This window comes from Callithrix jacchus, chromosome 10 (assembly GCF_049354715.1).
Source record: "Callithrix jacchus isolate 240 chromosome 10, calJac240_pri, whole genome shotgun sequence".
Taxonomy (NCBI): Eukaryota; Metazoa; Chordata; class Mammalia; order Primates; family Cebidae; genus Callithrix; species Callithrix jacchus.
This window is the reverse complement of record NC_133511.1, coordinates 112107955-112130146: the sequence shown is the minus strand read 5'-3', so window position 1 is coordinate 112130146 and position 22192 is coordinate 112107955. Positions and strand designations below refer to the sequence as shown.

Below are 22192 nucleotides of genomic sequence, written 5' to 3'. Positions count from 1 at the left end.
GAGGAGGAAGTAGGAATTTAAAGGACTTTCAGAAGATGTATTACTTGAATTGGGTCTATTTGAGGATAGGCAGGACAGTGACAGATAGACATGGGGGAAAGTTCTACATGGTGGGAAAGCAAAAACAGAGGTATGAAAGGGGAAAGCACAAGAAAAACTTTGGAGAAAGTGAGTATTTCTGTGTGGCCAGAGTGTAGTCTATGAGTAGGAGAGTAGTGGTTGGAAAAGCTGGTGTTGGGTCATGAGTGGCCTTGATGGAGTCATAAATTCATATTTCATCAGTTGGCAATAGAGAACCATTGATGTTCTCAGGAGTGACAAGCCCAAGGCTGTGCTTCAGGGAATTACATTTACAAACAGTCTTGCAGTAGTTCTCAGGCTTCAATGTGTATGAGAACCACCTGCAGAGCATTTAAATTGTCTGGGTCCCAACCCAAAAGATTCTGATTAAATTGGTCTGGGTTGGGGCCTGGGCAACAGTATCTTTTCAAAGCACCCTAGCTGATCCTAATATGCAAGCAGGGTTGAAGCCGCTTATGAAAAGCAATGACTGAAGCAAAGAAAACACGTTACTCCATGTTTCCCAAACTTGAGTGATCATAAGAATCACCTGAAATGCTTGTTAAACTTAATTCCCAGCCCCTTGCCTGCTGGCTCTGATCGAGTAGGTTTGAGATGGGATCAAGGAATCTGTCTTTTTGACAACTTCTCCAAGGTGTCTAATGAGGGTTCTAAATTAGGGTCAGGCGGTGACAGTGGGAATAAGAGGAGGCTATCCCAAGCAAAATAAAACTGGAAAAGATTAAATTTTCAACCTTATTTATATTTGCTTTTATATATTTCCGTCTTTAATCCACCAAAACAACCAGATTTGAGTATATGGTTTATTAAATTGACATCTTTAACCTAAGGTAGTTTTATTTTGATTCATAGTAGATAAATTTAGATATTTAGTTTTGTTTCTAACAGAACTACAAGAGCAAGAGATTTCAGAAGCCTAAGAGGTATCATTCAATTTCTGGTACATCTATGTATCTTATATCTATCCATCCATCCATCTGTCCATCCATCCATCTATCCATCCATCCATCCTGTTTGAGATGGTGTCTTACTCTTTTGCCCAGGCTGGAGTTTAGTGGTTACTAACAGGCACAATCATAGTGCACAATCAAGGACATAGTGTACTTATGGCCTTGAACTCCTGGGCTCAAGTGAGATTAGAAGCGTATGCCACTGTGCCTGGCTTGGTAGATCTACTTTAGAGAAGGGGTTAATAACATTGTGTGTTCGGCTCACTTCAGCCTAACTTTAAAATTCAACAAAAACAACAAAACCCTTCTTGTATTCTCAGAGAACTTCCAGAATCTGCTTATTACGTCCTTCAAAGCATGAAATAACCAGTAAACAAGTACTATACCTCCCTCTCTAATAAGAATTATTATTTTTTAAATTTTAAATCAGGTGGAGTACTATATTTTCTCTAGAAGATAAGTAAAATGGAACTTAAAATTAAAGAACTGATAGCTACTTTACCTTCACCTGTGAAACAATGAAAGAATAAACAAAATCACACTGGCAATGCATTCTTACGCCTGAACTACTACAATTGCGTTTTGGGCTAGAAAATTATACATTCATCTCAGAGACTAATGACACAAAATGTATATATGTTCATTTAGCAGCACAGCATGATAATGGCTAGAACACTTGACTGACAACCAGAAGACGTGAATTTGGTCTTGGTTTTGCAGGTGCCACCAAGTGACTAGGAGACCTTGGCTTTAATTTTTATATTTACACAATGGAGAAGGGTTGAAATAGATCAGGAGTTTTCAAATCATGTTCCACAGAAGCTCAGAATTTTGCAGAGGTTCTTAGAAGTTTCTATAGAAGTTTAATTTCAATTCTTATTAAAAACAGACTTTTATTTAAAGTCTATAAGAAAAACAAAACGTACACTAAATATGTATATACACTACCAGCCTGTGCTCACAGGTTAACTCATTTGTGGAATTTCTCCTACTCCACAAATATATATATATATATATATATATATATATATATTTATAACTGTAAATACGCCACTGATTAGGAAGTTTTTATCTGCTCTGGTCTTTTGCTTTTTTTTAAAATCCAGGACTATATTGCCATAAAAGCTGAGATTACACAAAATCTTCACACTGGGTGAGAATACAGATGTTGTCAAGCTCTCCTTTTACTTGCATGATCTGGTTATAGAAGCAAATGCAAAGTAGATTTATTATTTTTTAAATGCTTGATAATTATAAAATGGAAGTCTTTAAGTGTTAAGATACTAACAAATAAAATAGTATAAAGGCAGTCATATTTGTACTATGACTGGAAAGGCAACGGCAGAAAAAAATTCAAGGAGTAGAGGATCACATAAAAGAGAAGACAAAAAATATTATGTAGATAAGCACTAGCAGTTAAAATTACACAAGCAGTTTTGTTTTTCTATTTTTTTTTTTTTTTTAGAGACGAAGTCTCACTGTATTGCCCAGACTGGAGTGCAGGCGCGTGATCTCGGCTCACTGCAACCTCTGCCTCCTGGGTTCAAGAAATTCCCTGCCTCAGCCTCCCAGGTAGCTGGAATTACAGGCACGTGCCATCATGTTCCACTAATTTGTGTGTTTTTAGCAGAGATGAGGTTTCACCATGTTGGCCAGGCTGGTCTTGAACACCTGACCTCAAGTGATCTGCTTGCGTCAGCCTCCCAAAGTACTGAGATTACAGCCATGAGCCACCGTGCTCAGCCAAAATTACACAAGAAGTTTTCAAAATCAACATTTACACTTAAAAAAGTATAATACTGGGTAATATACAGATTGATACAGACTATCAGTTTTATTAGGATGAAGCCTTTAAGCTGCAGATCTGAGTTATTTGCAGGGATGTAAGCAGTTATATTAAAATTTATTCTGTTATACTAAACTTTATCAATATGGAAATCTTACTGATACTTTAACTAAATTAGATGGCTCAATTTGATAACGCAGTCACAACACTGCCATATCACCACTTCAGATAAAGTGTTCATGATGAACCAAAAGAGGTTTTGGACTCAACATGCAAAATAAAATGAATCTTTCTGTGCTGAAACTGTGAGTCAAAAAGAAGACCTCTGTATTAGTCTGTCCAGGCTGCCATAACAAAATACCATAGACTGCGTGGCTTACACAGCAGAAATTAATTTTCTCACAGTTCTGGGGACTGGAAGTCTAAGATCAAGGTGCCAGCAGAGTTGGTGTCTGGTAAGGGCTCTCTCCTGGGTTTGCAGATGCTGCCTTCTCATTGTGTCCTCACATGGAGGGGCGTGGGCAGCTCTCTGGTATCTCTTCTTACAAGGACACCAGTTCTGGTGTCTCTTCTTGCAAGGATACTAATCCTTCCTATCAGATGAGATCCTACCCTTATGACCTCATTTAACCTTAACTTCCTCTTGAGGAATTTCTTCAAATATAGTCACATTGGAGGTAGGGCTTCAATGTGGGAATTTGTGGGGCGGACATAGTTCAGCTGTACTAGCCTTTGAGTTATCTGATCTTTTTAAAAAATAACATCACTGAACAACTTATATATGATGCTATAATATACATTTATTCTTTTCAAACAATAAAATGTGTGTTTTTTTTGTTTGTTTGTTTTTTTGGGAGACTGAGTTTCACTCTTGTTGCTCAGGCTGGAGTGCAATGGCACGATCTTGGCTCACTGCAACCTCTGCCTCCCAGGTTCCAGCGATTCTTCTGCCTCAGCTTCCTGAGTAGCTGGGATTACACGTGCCCAGCACCACACCTAGCTACTTTTCGTATTTTTAGTAGAGACGGGGTTTCTCCATGTTGGTCAGGCTGGTCTCAAACTCCCAACCTCAGGTGATCCGCCCACCTTGGCCTCCCAAAGTGCTGAGATTACAGGTGTGAGCCACCGCGCCCAGCCAAAATGTTTAAACTAGCTGAGAAAATTTGTTGATTTCTCCAGAGTGATTACTCATTAATGAGGAATGTGAGCAACTCAGCTTTGAAACGCAAATTTACTATCACTCCCTTTTTGAACATTAGTAAAACTAAAAAAACAAAAGATTAGATAATCAAAATGTTAAAAATGAATCTATTAGTATTTTAAGCTACTTATCTGTATGAATCTCAATTTTTTGACACACTTTTACCTTAAAACCAAATAAAAGTCCTCAACCACATCAATAGGTTCTTGGAAACTAACTGAGACAAGGAATAATAAAATCAATTTCATCATAGGCTAATTGACATAAACAAGAGTTAAGTTCCTGTGGCATATTTCTGGTCACAAATAATCACCAAACTTCTAAATAAAGATCCCAAACACATCTAATATTGAACACTGAAATAAATGTGAGCTATACATATATTTAAGAAAGGTTAATAAAAACAAGTAAGATTACCCAATTTTTGATGAATCATTGAATGACAGTGATTGTAGTGGTGGTGGATTAAATCAAAGAATAGATGTTTGCAAATAGAAAATTTTAAGGAGCACCTCCTCCTACCATGAATTAAAAAACAATCACAAATATGGTGGGCTGGCTGAACACTTTCATACCCCATCACTTATTGTTGTGCCCTTGTATGATTATCATCTACTTTATACATTTCAATTTGATGATAATTTGTATTCATTCATTTTCCAACCTGCTTATTCCGGTTTAGGGTTGCAGGTGGCCAGAGCCTATCCTGGAAGCCTGGGACACAAGGTGGACAGCCCTGGACAAGACATCATTCCATCTCAGGGAGCACACACACACACACACACACACCCCAACATTTACTCACACTGGGACTATTTAGTCACACCAATGAACCCAACACATACATCTGTGGGAGAAAACTGGAGTACCCAGAGAAAGCCTATGCAGACATGGGGAGAATGTGCAAACTCCACACAGGCAATGGCCCCAGCTGGGAATCAATTTTTTTTCCTCATAAATGTTATAATGCAATTATGTTATTTGCGGACCTGCTGAACTGAAAAACTTTTCCCATAAGATCAGGAACAAGACAAAGATGCCTGCTTTCACTACTTCTATTCATCATAGTACAGGAAGTTGTAGCCAGAAAAATTAAGAGAAAAAAAAAGGGATCCAAATTAGAAAGAAAGAAAGAAAACAACCTCTCTTCACAGATGATACAATCTTATATGCAGAAAGCCCTAAAGATTCCACACACTCACACATAACTGCCAGACCTAACAAATTCAGCAAAGATGCAGGATACAAAATCAACAAACACAAATTTTTACGTGCTGGGTTTGGTAGTGTGTTCCTGTAATCTCAGCTATTTGGGAGGCGGAGGCAAGTAAATTGCTTGAATCTGGGAGGCAGAAGTTGCAGTGAGCCGAGATCACACCACTGCACTCCAGCCTAGGCAACAGAGTGAGACTTTGTCTAAAATAAATAAATAAATAAATAATATTTCTGTAAACTAACAATGAAATATATGAAAGGAAACTAAAAAAAAAAAAATTCCATTTAAAATAGCATGAAAAGGATAAAACAGGAATAAATTTAACCAAGGAGGTGACAGACTTGTACACTGAAAACTACAAAACATCGCTGAGAGGCTGGGCGTGGTGGCTCAGGCCTGCAACCCCAGTGTTTTGGAAGGCAGAGGCAGGAAGATTGCTTGAGGCCAGGAGTTTGAGACCAGGCTGGGCAACAGAGTGAGAGCTCATTTCTACAAGAAACAAAAAATTAGCTAGACTTGGAGGCTGAAATGGGAGGATTGCTTGAGCCCAGGAGTTCAAGGCTACAGTGAGCTATGATTGTGCCACTGCACTCCAGCCTGGGCAACAGAGCAAGACACTTTCTCTCAAAAAACATTGCTGAAAGAAACTGAAGATGACCTAAATAAATGGAAATACATCCTGTGTTCATAGATTAAATGACTTAATACTGTCAAGGTGATACTATTACCAAAAGTGATCTATAGATTCACTGCAATCCTATCAAAATTCCAATGTTATTTTTTTAATAGAAAATAATTCATAAAATATCTTTAAATGGACCAAGAATAGCCAAAACAACCTTGAAAAAGAAGAACAAAGTTGGATGACTCACACTTTTTGATTTTAAAACTTATTATAAGGCCGGGCACAGTGTTTCACACCTGTAATCCTGGCACTTTGGGAGGCCGAGACGGGCAGGCCATGAGGTCAGGAGTTTGAGACCAGCCTGACCAATCTGGTGAAATCCTATCTCTACTAAAAATACAAAAATTAGCCGGGCATGGTGGTGCATGCCTGTAATCCCAGCTATACCGAAGGCAGACACAGGAGAATAGTTTGAACCCGGGAGACAGAGGTTGCAGTGAGCCAAGATTGTGCCCCTGCACTCCAGCCTAGGTGACAAAGGGAGACTCCATTTCAGAAAAAAAGAAAAAAAAACATTATTACAAAGATATAGTAATCAAAACAGTACTGGCATAAGGACAGACAAACAAATCAACAAAATAGAATATAGATCCCAGAAACAAAAATCCTCATATATATGGTCATTTGATTTTTGACAAGGGTGCTAAGGGTACCATTCAATGGTTGAAAGAGCAGTCTTTTCAACAAATGGTGTTGGGAAAACTGAATATGCACATGCAAAAGAATGAAGTTGGACCCTTACCTAACACCTTATATAAAAATTAACTCAAAATTGATCAAATACCTAAATTTAAGAGCTAAAACTAGAAAACTCTTAGAAGAAAACATAGGGGAAAAATCTCCATGACACTGGATCTGAAAATGATTTCCTGGCCTGGGCACGGTGGCTCATGCCTGTAATCCCAGCACTTTGAGAGGCCGAGGCGGGCAGATCACCAGGTCAAGAGATCAAGACCATCCTGGCCAACATGGTGAAACCCCGTCTCTACTAAAAATACAAAAATTAGCTGGACATGGTGGCGCATCCCAGTAGTCTCAGCTACTTGGGAGGCTAAGGCAGAAGAATGGCTTGAACCTGGGAGATGGAGGTTGCAGTAAGTCAAAATCATGCCATTGCACTCCAGCCTGGTGACAGAGCAAGATTCTGTCTCAAACAAACAAACAAACAAACAAAAAACAGAAAAAAAAAAAAAAGAAAATGATTTTCTGGCTATAACACCAAAAGCGTAAGGAACAAGAGAAAAACAGATAAATTGGACTTCATCAAAACTACTTTTGTACATCAGAAGATATGATCAAAAAAGTGAAAAGACGACCTACAGACCGGAAGAAAATATTTGCAAATGATATACCTGATAAGGAATTAATATCCAGAAGATGTGAAGAACTCCTACAACTCAACAACAAAACAGCTTAATTCAAAAATGAGCCAAGGGCCGGGGGTGGGGAGTTGGGGAGAGATAACATGGGGAGAAATGCCAGATATAGGTGATGGGGAGGAAGGCAGCAAATCACACTGCCATGTGTGTACCTATGCAACAATCTTGTATGTTCTTCACATGTACCCCAAAACCTAAAATGCAATAAAAAAATGAGCCAAGGGCTTGAATAGATATTCCTCCAGAGAAGATATACAAATGGCTAATAAACATATTAAAAGATACTCAACATCATTAGTCATTAGGGAAATGCAAATCAAAACCACATTGAGATACAACTTCATATTCTTTAGGGTGGCTATTATCAGAAAAATAGAAAATAGCAACAAGCATTATGGGATGTAGATAGACTGGAACCTTTATATTGCTGGTGAGAATGTAAAATGATATAGCTGCTATAGAAAATAGTACAATAGTTCCTCAAAAAATTAAACATAGAATCACCATACAATGCAGCAATCCCACTTCTAGTTATGTGCCCAAAGTAATTGAAAGCAGAGACTAGAAAGATATTTGTACATCTATGTTCATAGCAGCATTATTTACAACAGTGAACATGTAGAAACAACCCAAGTGGCCATCAATAGGTGAATGGATAAACAAAATGTGGTATATATACACAATGGAATATTATTCAGCCATAAAAAGGAATAAAATTTGGATACACATAACAACATGGATGTACTTTGAAAACATCATGCAAAAACTGAACGAGACACAAAAGGACAGACATTGTACAATTACACTTATCTGATGTACCTAGAATAGTCAAATACATAGAGGCAGAAAGTAGAATTGTGGTTTCTAGGGACTGGGGGAGGAGAGAAATGGGGAGTTATTGTTTAATGGCTACTGAGTTTCAATTTCACAAGATGAAAAGAGTTTTGGAGATGGTAATAATGGTTGCAGAACATTGTGAATGTACTTAATGCCACAGAACTATACACTTAAAAACAGTTAAAATGGTAAATATTGTTATATAGATTTTATCACCATAAAAAAGATTTCTCAAATTAAAAAGTGGTAAATGGCAAATTTCATTATATATTTTACTACAATAAGAAAAACTTTATCTATTAATAGAATATATATGAAATGATTTCTAAGGTCCCTTCTAATTCTAAAATTTTATGTGATATCATGATAACAAGGAGAAAAGGGGAAAAGAATCTATTAATAGTTGAGGAAAAAGCTCCTGACTGAATTCAGAGTGTGACTTTACCTTTCAGTGATTATAAATGGACCAAGAAGCTCTAGCAATGGTAGCAAACTCAAATGCCCACAGAGGACATGAAGGAAACGTCAGCAGGTGAGGCAGGGCAGCCTGGGATGGTGGTAAATCTGAGACCACACGACCTGTTTAAAGGGAGCAGCTGTATCTCTGCCCTGGTGAACTCTCACTGCAGGAATGTGGGCATGGCGCTGGGAGGATTTTCCATTCAAGTGAAATTGAAATTGAGATTTTTATGTGAAACACTGGCATCTAATTGAATCCAAGTATTTTTAACACTGCAAGCCAAAGAAGACACATCTGTAGGCCAAGGCACGCGTAGTTCGCCAACTACTAGTTTGTGATACCTTTCACGGAGTAAAGGCTAACCCCAGAATATAAAAGAAGTGGAGGTACTACTCACCAATGTTTAATGTTTGATTACAGATCATGATCTAAATCGTTCGAATCCTTATTTCAGAAGTAACTAGGGTTGTGAATATTATTTTAATTAGGTGTTATTTCCTAAAGTATAGCTTTGATTGGGCTGGTTTTTAGTGGGCCACTTGGAACATGAAGTTTAGTGCCTGGAATATAGCATTTGGTCAGTAAGTGGTAGCTATTATTAATTTAAACCAGGATTTCCTATACAATATAAAAAAGTTAGTGTAAAGCAGATTTTAAAAACTAATCTATCCTCCAGTAAAATGAATGATAATATAATCCATCCAATAATCTATCCTTTGTATCATTACTGGGAAATGGTAAGCCTTTATATTATATAACAAAAAAAGAAATCATTCACCTATATTAGGTGCTAGGTATATAATTATTGGCAAAACAAGGTTCCTGTCCTCATAAAGTTTATAATTTAATAAGGGAAATGGACATTAAGAGTGATTCAAATAAATACTGAGTCAGAAACTGTAATAAATGATATGATTAAAAATTAGAGGATAATCTACAAAAGAATAATGGAAAGACCCAATTCAGACAAGGAAGAGGCACAGAGAAGGCTTCTTTAAAGACCTTTAAACTAAGACCTACAGGTATTTGTATGAAAGGTTGAAGAGCTTCAGGTGGGAGCGAGGACAGTGACAAAAGCATTCCAGGAATGCTTGTGTGGCATGTGTGACAGCCCCAAATAACCAACATTGAAACAAAGAACATTAAATAGGGGGAAAGATTAAAGTTACTGGAGATAGAGAGATGAATATTTGAGGAGCCATCAATTGTCAACTTTCTTCCTGGAGAAAAGATTTCGAAGAAGGAAATAAATATGAAAAATGAAGGGAAAATTAGGAAATGAGGAGAAATAAACAAAATGAAGCTAGGAAACAGGCACTGAAATTCTTGTTGATTGTATCAGGTTTCCGGGAGAATATGAGAAGAGGTAATGCACTGGTTGGAGCAGGTGAAGATAACTGGCTGGTGGGGCCCACAGTAGTGAAAAGACCACACAGAAGGATTCTTGTTTGTTTAACACATTACAGAAGTAACAATTGCTCTTTACTAATTCAAAGACACCCACCCCACTCCTATAGTAAAGCACTATTAATCCTCACTGAATGACTTTTATTGGTGAAGATGAGGATTAGCAACAAGCAAAATCAAGTGGAAGTTCAAGGAAATCACACAAAGAAGTCAGACCAACAGCTTCATTTCAGCCTAAAATGTCTGCATTTTCCCTTGACATCACTTCATCCACCATAACATTAGATATTTTAGAAAAAGTAACAGATTTTTATCACATAATCAGATAGACCCACTGCAAATTCCCTGATTCCTAGCATGTAAGACTATAAAAGCAGGGATTTTTGTCAATTTTCTGATTATCAGACAGCGAAGTTGACAAGACTAAGAATTTTTATCTGTCCCAGTCACTGCTTTATCACCAGCAACTGATAAACGTTGGTTGAATGAATAAATATATCTAGACTATGTACACAAAACCACTGTGAATTCAGAGTGAAACATAAAAGATGAAATTTAAAAACAGGAAAGGGGCCGGGTGCAGTGGCTCACACCTGTAATTCCAGCACTTTGGGAGGCCGAGGTGGGTGAATCACGAGGTCAAGAGATTGAGACCATCCTGACCCACATGGTGAAACCCTGTCTCTACTAAAAATACAAAAATTAGCTGAGCATGGTGGTGTGTGCCTGTAGTCCCAGCTACTCAGGAGGCTGAGGCAGGAGAATCACTTGAACCCAGGATGCGGAGGATGCGGTGAGCCGAGATGATGCCACTGCACTTCAGCCTGGCGACAGAGAGAGACTCCGTCTCAAAAAAAAAAAAAAAAAAGGGAAAGGAAAGGAAAAAAGCAAGGGAGAGATGAAAAAGCAAGGGAGGCCATACTTCAGATTCTGGAATTCATTCTTGACTCTTTCTCTGCCACATCCCTCACCCAATCAATCAGCAAATACTGTCAAACCAACTCCTTAAATAGCTCTTCATTTTCATGGTCACTCATTATATTTTAATAGTCACCTAATGGGTCTTTGCTTTCACTTTTACCTGTCTTGCATTCTATCTTCCATGCTTTTGTCTGCGTTACATGTGAAAATACCATACAAATGGAGAAGATTCTACTAACTTCAGGGGAAACCTCCCACAAGGTTTTGGGGAACCAGTGGTATCTGGTTACATGAGTAGGTCCTTTAGTGGTGATGTGTGGTGAGACTGTGTTGCACCCATCACCCAAGCAGTATACAATGAACCCAATTTGTAGTCCTTTATCCCTCACCCCAACCTACCCTTTCTCCTGGGTCTCCAAAATCCACAGTAACATTCTTACGTTTATTAGTGCACATAAAGCCCTTCATAAGCTGGGGTAGCATGCACAGCAGAGCTGTTAAGAATGTTTGGGCTTGAGAGTGCTAGCTCACACCTGTAATCAGCACTTTGGGAGGCTGAGGCAGGTGGGCTGCTTAAGCCCAGGAGTTTGAGATCAGCCTAGGCAACATGATGAAACCCTATCTCTACAAAAAATACAAAAATTAGCTGGGTGTGGCGGTATCTGCCTGTATTCCCAGCTACTAGGGAGGCTGAGGTGGGAGGATTGCTTGGGCCCAGGAGGTGGAGGCTGCAGTGAGTGGGCAACAGAGTAAGACCCCATCTCAAAAAAAAAAAAAAAAAGAATGTGAGAATGTAAACTTTGTAAACATGTAGGTTGCAATATGAGGTGTGCTGCTTATAAATGCTGTGGCTTTGTGCGAGTTACTTAATTCTCTGACTCTGTTTCTCTTTCTTTCTTTTTTTATTTTTGAGACAGAGTCTCGCTCTGTTGCCTACGCTGGAGTACAGTGGCACAATCTTGGCTCAAGCGATTCTCCTGCCTTAGCCTCCTAAGTAGTTGGGACTACAGGCATGCACCACCATACCCAGGTAATTTTTGTATTTTTAGTAGAGATGGGGTTTCATCATGTTGGCCAGGCTGATCTCAAACTCCTGACCTTAAGGATCCGCCTGCATTGGCCTCTCAAAGTGCTGGGGTTACAGGTATGAGTCACCATGCCCTGCGAATTCTCAGTTTCTTAACATAAAAAACAGGATGATAATCACATCGACTCATATAGTTGTTGTGTGGATTAAATTGAATGAATACATCTGAACATTTTGCTCAGTGTTTGACACATGAAAGCATTCTACATTATCTCCTATTGGCTGTGATAGGGTTTCCTTATTTTGTGTTACAATGGCTACAGTGACTTCTTACCACTGTCCAAAGAAACCATGCTGTTTCATTGTTATCATACGTTCAGAAATCATGTTCCTCATTTTAGAATGTATTCCTTATCTGCTTAATAGCTTTCTGCTACTCCAAGATCCATCTCAACTGTCTTTGCTCCTTTATAGTCTTCACCTACTTCTGTAGAGCTGACTGTTTTCTCCCTTGTGCCATTACAGAATCTTATGTGTGGCTCAAAAAAATCACCTGTACTATATGGGGACTATTTCTATAGTACTCTGGGTTTTTCTCTTTTTTTGGGGGGGGGGTGTTGAATTAAGAATTGAAAATGTGATACAGGTACAGAACGTGCAGCCTTGTTACATAGGTATACGTGTGCCATGGTGGTTTGCTGGACCTACTGACCTGTCCTCTAAGTTCCGTTTCCTCACCCCTACCCCCAACAGGCTCTGGTGTGTGTTCTCATTGTTCAGCACCCACTTATGAGTGAGAACATGCTGTATTTGATTTTCTTCTCCTGTGTTAGTTTGCTGAGGATGATGGCTTACAGCTTCATCCATGTCCCTGCAAAGCACATGACCTTATTACTTTTTACGGGCTGCATAGTATTCCATGGTATATATGTTCTACATTTTCTTTATCCAGTCTACCATTGATAGGCATTTCAGGTTGGTTCCTTTGCTACTCTGTTTCTTCTCCTAGAATAAGAGCACCTTGAGGGCAAGTATTGTCACTTGCTCATTTGTACTTCTAGCCTCTCATGCAGTGTTGATATGAAACACACTGAAGCAATAATACAGCCTGGAGTCAGGCTTCATGGCTTCTTCTGCAATTGGCTTTTTCATTAACCAGGTGTGTGACCTACCAAGTTATTTAACATCTAAATCTGTTTCATTTTCTGTGCAAAGGAGATGATGGCATCTACCTAACACATAGGGTTGTTGCGAAGAAAAAAAAAGATAATCTACATAGAAGCACTTAATAAATGGTCATTGCTATTATTATCATTTTCGATATACTGCATTTTTCATATCTAGAAATTCCATTTGAATCTTTTCAATATCTTCCACTAATCTAATCATATTCATGCTTTCTTTACGTACTTAAGCATATTTATATGATTTAAAATAACTATTTTAAGGTTCCTGTTAGTTAATTCCACCATCTGTTATTTCTGGGTCTGTGTTTCTTGATTGATTAATTTTTCTCCTGATTATGGGCTGTATTTTCCTGCTCCATTTAATGTCTGATAATTTTGTTTTGTTTTTTTTTGAGACAGGGTCTCAATCTATCGCCCAGGCTGGAGTGCACTGGTGGGATCACAGCTCACTGCAGCCTCGACCTTCTAGGCTCAAGCACTCCTCCCACCTCAGCCTTCTGAGTAGCTGAGACTACAGGTGTGCACCACCACACCCAACTAATTTTTCAAAATTTTTTGTTTTGCCATGTTGCCCAGGCTTTTCATGAACTCCTGGGCTCAAACAATCCACTTGCCTTGGCCTCCCAAAGTGCTGGAATTGTAGGCATGAGCCATCATGCTTGGCCTGTCTGGTAATATTGAAGCGGATGTCAGACTTTCTGAATTTTGCAGTGCTGAATGCTGGATTTTGCTGAATTCCTTTAAAGATTATTGAACTTTGTTCTTGTATGGCGTTAAATTACTTGCAGAACAAGTTAATCCTTTTTGCTTTTAAACTGTTGAGAACTCTACCCAACGCCCTGTTAGTTTTGAGGCCTCTCCACTATGGCTGATAGGAGTGTGAATTATCCTCAGCCCCTTGTATACACCAGAAATTGTTTGGCCCACTGTTTTCTGGTGGTTCTTTTTCCAACCCACACATACGCAGAGTTTGTAGCCAAAGATTCTGGAGCTCACTGAACAACTCCTTCCTCTCTTGAATTCTGACCTGCAAATTCTGGCTGCTCCAGCCTCCCTACACCCCAGTCTCTGCCTCCTCAAGTCAGTAACACTGCTAAGCTTGTTGACAATCTCCCTCCCTATACCATTGCTTGGAAACTGCTTCTCAGAATCCACAGTCCCCACTATCATCTAATGTCTGAAAACCGTTGTTGCAGATATTCTGATTTTCTCATCGTTAGTGGCAAGAGGGCAATTCCCTTACTAGGTAGTTCTTCCTGGGTAGAAGAGGAAGTATCTATCATTATTTTATTAAATTAAATTATATATATATATATATATATATATATATATATTCAAAATTAAATTTTTACTGAAAATAAGATTGGAGAAGGCTCTTTTGAGCTCATATCCCTAAAGAGAAGTAAAGATTTACATCAAGAGAATATCAATCTTTGCCAGACTTAGAAAATTCAGATTAATATTTCTATACCAAAAAATTAGCAAAGTGAGATGTATAATTTTAAAGGCTTTTAAAATTCTAATATAACATTTGGCCTCCAAGAGTCTAAGGTTTCTTAGATAGCAAGAGGTTCACTCCAGTCTTCATAAGATTATCTAAATCTGGACAGGATAATTAGTACTCAGTCAAGCAGAAATGATATTATACCCCTGTACTTGCTAAAAACTGGAATAATATATTTCTTATCAAAAGGGACCAGGTCCTGGAATTTCTACATGTGGCTTGATTTTTAGATATGTTATGCTCTTCTTTTGCTGCCTCCCAGAAGACTTAGTTTCCACTTGATAATGTTAAAATATGCACATGACGTTCTAAGGAAGTTATCTGTAGAAGAACAATGCAGTAGGAGCTCCACTGAGTGGATAGGTACCTGGCATTGTAATTGATAAAACGGGGCTTAATAAATCCTTTACTTTAGAAACTTGCCTCCAAGAGTTTTCACTCATTCTGGATTAAAATTGAGGATTGACACATTCTGGTTTAGAAAGATGTTCAAAAGTTTCCTAGAAAAAGCTGAAAATTTATTAAAACTACTTAATGATTTTACAATCACCTAAACACAGATGTTGCATTTAATCTAAGAAATCTGAGGCTGTCTGATTAAGAAGCATAACAGTAAACAGCCAGCATAAAATCTAGGTCTTGTTTATGGCACAAGGAGAAACAGGGAGGATTTGGAGCTGCTTATTCTTAGCAGCTGGATGAGTCACTGGCAGCTGCTATTAGAAAGATAAAGAAACCCACATCTGCTAAGAGTCCAAATGCTATATGAATCCCTTGGGATAGTAAATACATTCTTGAAGAGGCCCCACTCGTGCATCAGGAAAACAGTGAAGGCCATCTGAAGACCTTTTTCCATTGTTATCTCCATATGTATATCACTGAAACTAGCTTTAGTTGTATTCTTCAATACAGCCAATCCTTGAACAACACAGGTTTCAGCTGTGCAGGTCCACACTTACAGGCGGATTTTCTTCAACCAAATATGGATCAAGAATACTCTATTCTAGGGGTATGAAGCCCTGTGTACAGAAGGCTGACTTTCCATATACGAGGGTTCCTCAGGACTAATGTGGGCCTTGATTATGCATGGATTTTGGTATAAGCAGGGGTCCTGGAACCAATCCCTGGATATACTGAGAGACGGCTGTACTAGGTGGTGTACAACAAATATTTGCTGACTGAATAAGGGACTGGGAAAGACAAGCTCTGATCATATAGTACAAACTTTCCCTATACACTCACAGTTCCCAGTTTGTTTACATAGAAACCAATGGACTAGTTTTTCTGAGTTACTTCACTTAAAATTGAGTCCCCATTACATGGGTTTTTGCCGGTTAGCGCATTTATTGTGTAAAGGAAATGATATGATCCTCAGTACACTCAGTACTTCTTGCACAATACTGTAATGGAGATGCATGATCTCCAGAGTTACACGTCAAAGAGGCAATGATTGAAGTAAAAATAGTAGAAATAACACATCAGCATATTAGTAAATTTAGGTTCTATTTCTAGCTTTCTACTAACCCACTGTGAAATCTTTCTGCAAGTTATACAATTTTAATATTTAAAAAATAGGCCCAATAATGCCCACTTTACCTACTTCTTAGGATAGTGGAACTGATAATATATTGGGTGGAAAAGTTTTAGAAAAGATTTAGCAACTATATATATATTTTTTCTTTTCCCATGAATTTCTCCTCAGAAAGCAATGATATATAAAAGTTGAATAGCTATATATTTAGTAGCTATTTAGAAAAGTTACAGTTTCAGTAGCAGTAGCATTGATTAGAGCATGGTGGGGAATCCATAAATTCAAAAGCAGGGTATCTACCTATTCACTTACTGTAGCCTCAGCACTAGGCACATAGTAAGTCTGCCAGCAATATTTGTTAAATGAATAAGGAAGTAGTTTAGGCCTTCCTCTTTTTTCAGTTAGAATCAATACAAAAACTGTCTTTTTTTTCAGACGGAGTCTCACTCAGTCACCCAGGCTGGAGTTCAGTGGTGCAATCTTGGCTCACTGCAACCTCTGGCTCACTGCAACCTCCACCTCCCAGGTTCAAGCAATTCTCCTGCCTCAGCCTCCTGAAGAGCAAGGACTACAGAAGCGCGCCATCACATCAGGCTAATTTTTGTATTTTTAGTAGAGACGGGGTTTTACCATGTTGGCCAGGCTGGTCTTGAACTCCTGACCTCAAGTGATCTGAGTTAGGAAGATCACTTGAGCCCGTAAGTTCAAGGTGATAGTGAGCTATGATCATGCCACTGCACTTCAGCCTGGGCAACAGGGTCTTTAAAAAAAAAAAAAAGGCCAGGCGTGGTGGCTCACGCCTGTAATCCAAGAACGCTTTGGAGGCCAAGGTGGGTGGATTACCTGAGGTTGGGAGTTCAAGACCAGCCTGACCAACATGGTAAAACCCCATCTTTATATTTAAAAAAAAAAAAAAAAAAAGCCTTCAAATAATACACAGAAAATAAAATTAACCTTTTTTTTTTTTTTTTTTTTTTTTTTCAGGATCTCGCTCTGTCACCTAGGCTGGAGTCAGTGGCATAATCATGGCTCACTGTAGCCTCAACATCCCCGCTCTCAAGTGATTCTCCCACCTCAGCCTCCCAAGTAGCTGTGACTACAGGTATGTGCCATCACACCTGGCTAATTCTGTTGATTTTTTGTAGAGATGAATTCTCAGTATGTTGCCCAGGTTGGTCTCAAACTCCTGGGCTCAAATGTTCCTCCCACCTTGGTCTCCCAAAGTGCTGGAATTACAGGTGTGAGCCACCATATCCAGCTCCAGTTTCTTTTCTTTTCTTTTTGAAGCAGAGTCTCGCTCTGTCACTCAGGCGGGAGTGCAGTGGCACAATCTCGGCTCCTATCAACCTCTGATCCCGGGGTTCAAATGATTTTCGTTCCTCAGCCTTCTGAGTAGCTGGGATTATAGGCACGCACCACCACTAATTTTTGTATTTTTAGTAGAGACGGGGTTTCACCATGTTGGCCAGGCTGGCTTCGAACTCCTGATCTCAAGTGATCCACCCACCTTGGCCTCCCAAGGTGCTGGGATTACAGGCTGAGCCACTGTGCCCGGTCCAATTTCTTTTTTATGGCTAAAAAATGATCTGTCAGCAGGTCTGTTATTCATCTCCAGGCTCATCTCCCCTAACCTCCTTCACAAACTCTAGACATTCTGGTCTGTTTCTGAAATATTCTAGGTTCTTCTGTGCTTTAGCATGTGATCTACCTAGGATGCCCTTCTCTCCTGTATCCATGTGAATGATTCCTATTTACTTCCCACCTTAGATAAAGCAGCCAGTTGATCTAAGAGGACCTTCTCCACTCCACTTTTCTCCCCCTTCTCTAACAACAGTATCCCCATCCCACCGCCATTCAGGAGTTTCTTTCTTTGTATTCACATTTTTCCTTGTATTTACCGCATGGCATTTTAACATCTGCCAAGAGCAAGGGCTGTGGAGTCAGACTGCCTGGGTGTAAATCTGGGCCCCACATTTACTATATAATCTTGCCAGGTCGCTTAACCTCTCTGGTTCTAATTTTCATTAGTTACAAAATGGGGATTATAGTGTCTAGCACAGAGAGCCCTTGTAAAGATAGAGGAGTGACTACATGTAAAGTGCTCAGAGCTACACTTGGCTCTTGATGGGTTATCATTAGCCACGGTAGTGGTAATAGTAATATTTCTGACATAAACCAGACAATTCCTCGAAAGTGCGGTATTCTAAACATCTTGAATAGCATGCATTCAAACAATATTTATAGGAACAAAAGAAAAATTTTAAAGAAAGGAATAAAGAATTTGGGAAGACTTACCGCCATTTTTGCCCACAGTTCGGAAGCATCTCCAGAAGGCCCGTAAAAACGATACTCTATTGTGGGGGGTGGCTTGGATGAAGCTGAATTCCCGAAAGAGAATGTGAGTTCCCTGGCATACACTATTAAAACTGCAAAGAGAAAAATCAAGAAATCATCATTAGATGGAATCCAGCAGGATGGAATCAGAATGAAAAATTGAGACCAGAGAGAACCACTGCCAAAAAGGGGGAATTTTTTTCCCCAACAAAACTCTGAACTCTAGATTAGACCTAGCCTGTCTATGGGGAAGTCTCTTGATATAAACCTATGTCTCTGAAAACTCTTGGAGGCCAATTCCTCTGAGTGCTTCCCACCTTCCATAGGTACATAGAGGACATCTGAATCAGTCATTAGAGCATCTCATGAGGAGGAAAGTCTTTCAGCCTCTAACAGGATGACAATGGCACTCATATCTTTTTGGAGAATACTTTTCCCTCTACTCCATCTGGAATTATGTTTCCTTAAAACTATTCTTTCTGGAATGGGCATAGTAGCTCACGCCTATAATCCCAGCACTTTGGGAGACCAAGGAGGGTGGATCACTTGAGGTCAGGAGTTCGGGACCAGCCTAGCCAACATGGTGAAACCCCATCTCTACTAAAAATACAAAAATTGGCTTTGCACAGTGGCAGTATCATAGCCAATGAGGTTTATCCGAGGCATGATTATTGCTAACTGAAAACTTTTCCTAATACCCTGCCATGACAACTTGAAATATAAACGGCATTGGCAATTTTTGACAATCTCTACGGAGACTGAAAAAAAAGAAAAATACAAAAATTAGCCAGGCATGGTGGCGGGCCCCGGTAATCCCTGCTACTCAGGAGGCCAAGGCAGGAGAATCGCTTGAATCTGGGAGGAGGAGGTTGTGGTGAGCTGAGATCATGCCACTGCACTCTAGCCTGGGCAACAAGAGTGAGGCTCGGTCTCAAGAAAAAAAAAAAAAATTCTGTCTATACTCTCCCTGGCCTATACCAGCTGCCATCAGGATCACACGGCTTATGGGGATATAACTGGAGTGTCTGTTCCAGTTTGGGGTGGTATTGTGTATCTCTCTGACAATAATCCCAGAGACAAATCCCATGTGCCAAAGGACATAAAGTATCCAAACAGAACAAGAAAGGAAAACAGAAACAAGGGTATAAAGTGGCCCCTAGATGAGAGTATGAAGCAAAGCCCCAGGGCCCAAGTGAGTCATTGTTTAAGCTGGGCCAGGGAAGGGAAAAAATATACTCCATTGCCTTTGGGTTTTCCTGCCAAAGAAATAAAGGCTGTAGAGCCTGGTATAATCTAAAAATGGAAATTCCACCAAAAAATAGGCAGTTATCCAGTAATCATCCCTACCAGAGTAAACTTTAGGTTCCAGAAAACTCCTAAATTCCCTGAGAAGTAAATCATGAGTGGAAAACATGTTAATCTTTGTGGAAAAGCAGATATTAAATTGAAGATGGCAAGCAATGGAGGAATGGTGGTAATTCCAAATGCCAGTTTTCATTTGTTGGCCATTTAAAGGGGCTAGGGGAAAATTCTGACTCTGAATGATACAGGAAAACATTTCAGGAGCCAACTATTCCGTTTTCCTTCTCCCAGCCCAACTTCATGGGAAAGTGTCTAACTTGTCTTTAATATAGAGTACGTTTTCATTTAGGATAAAATCAGTTCCTTCCTGTTAATATTAACAGCACTGTATGAAACAGCAAATTATATACCCTTCTTTCGTGGAGAGCTAGCATAGACATCTACTTCTAAGACACGATGAGGAAGTATGAGGACATTATCTGACAAAAGATTAGTAAATGGTTTTCAAAAGCAATGAAAGTGTTAACCTAACCATGCAGTGCTGTTGTCTTAAGCAAAGGAAAATGAAAAATGCAGCAGCGGGCGCAGTGGCTCGCGCCTGTAATCCCAGCACTTTGGGAGGCCAAGGCGGGTGGATCACGAGGTCATGAGATCGAGACTATCCTGGTGAACACAGTGAAACCCCATCTCTACTAAAAATACAAAAGATTAGCTGGGCATAGTGGTGCGTGTCTGTAATCCCAGCTACTCGGGAGGCTGAGGCAGGAGAATTGCCTGAACCCAGGAGGTGAAGGTTGCGATGAGCCGAGATTGCGCCATTGCACTCCAGCCTGGGTAACAAGAGTGAAACTCCGTCTCAAAAAGAAAAGAAAAATGCAGCAAATGAGGTGTTAGAGGTAAATGCAGTAGGCTGCATTTCCAGCAAATAAAGTCTGACATGGTAACACTGTATCCTAAATTTATGAAGCTATCCAGCAAAGAAGTAGTCCCAAAGTGTGCTTCATACTCTAAGGGGAAAAAAGCTGATGTCTCGGTCACGGTCTAGTGAAATTATAGCTTCGGGATAGCTTTTAAAGACCATTTCAAATGCCCACTTTTGTGTAAAGTCTTTTCCTGATTTTATCTCCCATTCCCAATTTCCATCATGTCTCACCTGTAAGTCTCTAACAGTGCTCACAATTTGCTACTTTGTTTTAAAGTTACTGGACTCTCCCCTGTAGACTGTCAGTTCTATGAAGTAAGCACTTAGGTTGTACTCATCTTTGTCTCTACTCTATTACCTACCTCACAGTTACTCATAAATATTTGTGGAAATTGATTTAGAAAGACAAGATAAATAGGTAAGTGATGCCAGGTAGAATGCATCTTTGAAGCTGGCCACACAGGAAATATTGAAAGTCTGTATCTTATTAATTTTTCTAAACTCCAGACTTTGGGTCTGGAATTCACCAGCTTTATTTTGATTGGTATTTTCCTGGTATATCTTTTTAATAACCCTTCTAGGTAATTTTGTTTAGGTATATCTCTTGTAAATAGTATATGCTAGATTTTGCGTCTCTACCTAACCTTACAGTCAGTATATGTTAATGAGTCTTTTTAGTATATCAGATTAATTTCTGACCTGATATCTTATTTTGTCTTTCCCATTACCCATGAGTCTTTTTAGTATATCAGATTAATTTCTGACCTGATATCTTATTTTGTCTTTCCCATTACCCATTCTTCTTTGCCTTTCCCCATCTTCTTTTCCTACCTTCTATTGTGTTGGTAAAGTTTTCTTTTAATCCTTTTCTACCCTCCCTATTAGTTTGGAAGCCAAAGACAAAATCTATAAACTTTTAGTATTAAAATGTAACATACCCAGCACTTTGGGAGGCCGAGGCGGGTGGATCACGAGGTCGAGAGATCGAGACCATCCTGGTCAACATGGTGAAACCCCGACTCTACTAAAAATACAAAAAAAATTAGCTGGGCGTTGTGGCACGCGCCTGTAATCCCAGCTACTCGGGAGGCTGAGGCAGGAGAATTGCCTGAACCCAGGAGGTGGAGGTAGCGGTGAGCCGAGATTGCGCCATTGCACTCCAGCCTGGGTAATGAGAGCGAAACTCCGTCTCAAAAAAAAAAAAAATAAAATAAAATGTAACATAATCAGTCAGGCATGGTAGTGCATGCCTGTAGTTCTACTCAGAGGCTAAGGATGGAGGGAGGATCGCTTGAGCCCAGGAGTTTGAGTCCAGCCTGGGCAATATGGTGAGACCCCATCTTAAAAAATTAACATAATATTTCTCTCCATGTTTTTCCCCAGACAGGGTCTCGCTCTGTCACCCAGGCTGAAGTGCAGTGGCCCCATCTCAGCTCGCTGCAACATCTGCCCTCCTGGTTCA

The 22192-nt window shown here is 39.5% G+C and overlaps 1 protein-coding gene and 1 non-coding gene across 11 annotated transcripts in view; one reads left to right on the top strand and one right to left on the bottom strand.

Moving 5' to 3' along the window:
• The window catches only part of CSTPP1 (centriolar satellite-associated tubulin polyglutamylase complex regulator 1), a 224398-nt gene that overhangs the window by 89465 nt on the left and 112741 nt on the right, over positions 1-22192 (bottom strand). For 6 of the 10 annotated variants that reach the window (XM_035262616.3, XM_035262613.3, XM_035262612.3 and 3 more), the window contains one exon: positions 18468-18598. In XM_035262616.3, the coding sequence (XP_035118507.1) occupies positions 18468-18598 (131 nt within the window). Of the gene's footprint in view, positions 1-18467; positions 18599-21668; positions 21755-22192 lie in introns of all 10 variants that reach the window. The other 4 variants (XM_078340989.1, XM_078340991.1, XM_078340990.1 and 1 more) reach the window with 1 other exon arrangement.
• On the top strand, positions 19124-19264 carry LOC118145859 (U4 spliceosomal RNA). The gene has a single exon (XR_004731354.1). It is a non-coding gene; the product is annotated as a U4 spliceosomal RNA (small nuclear RNA).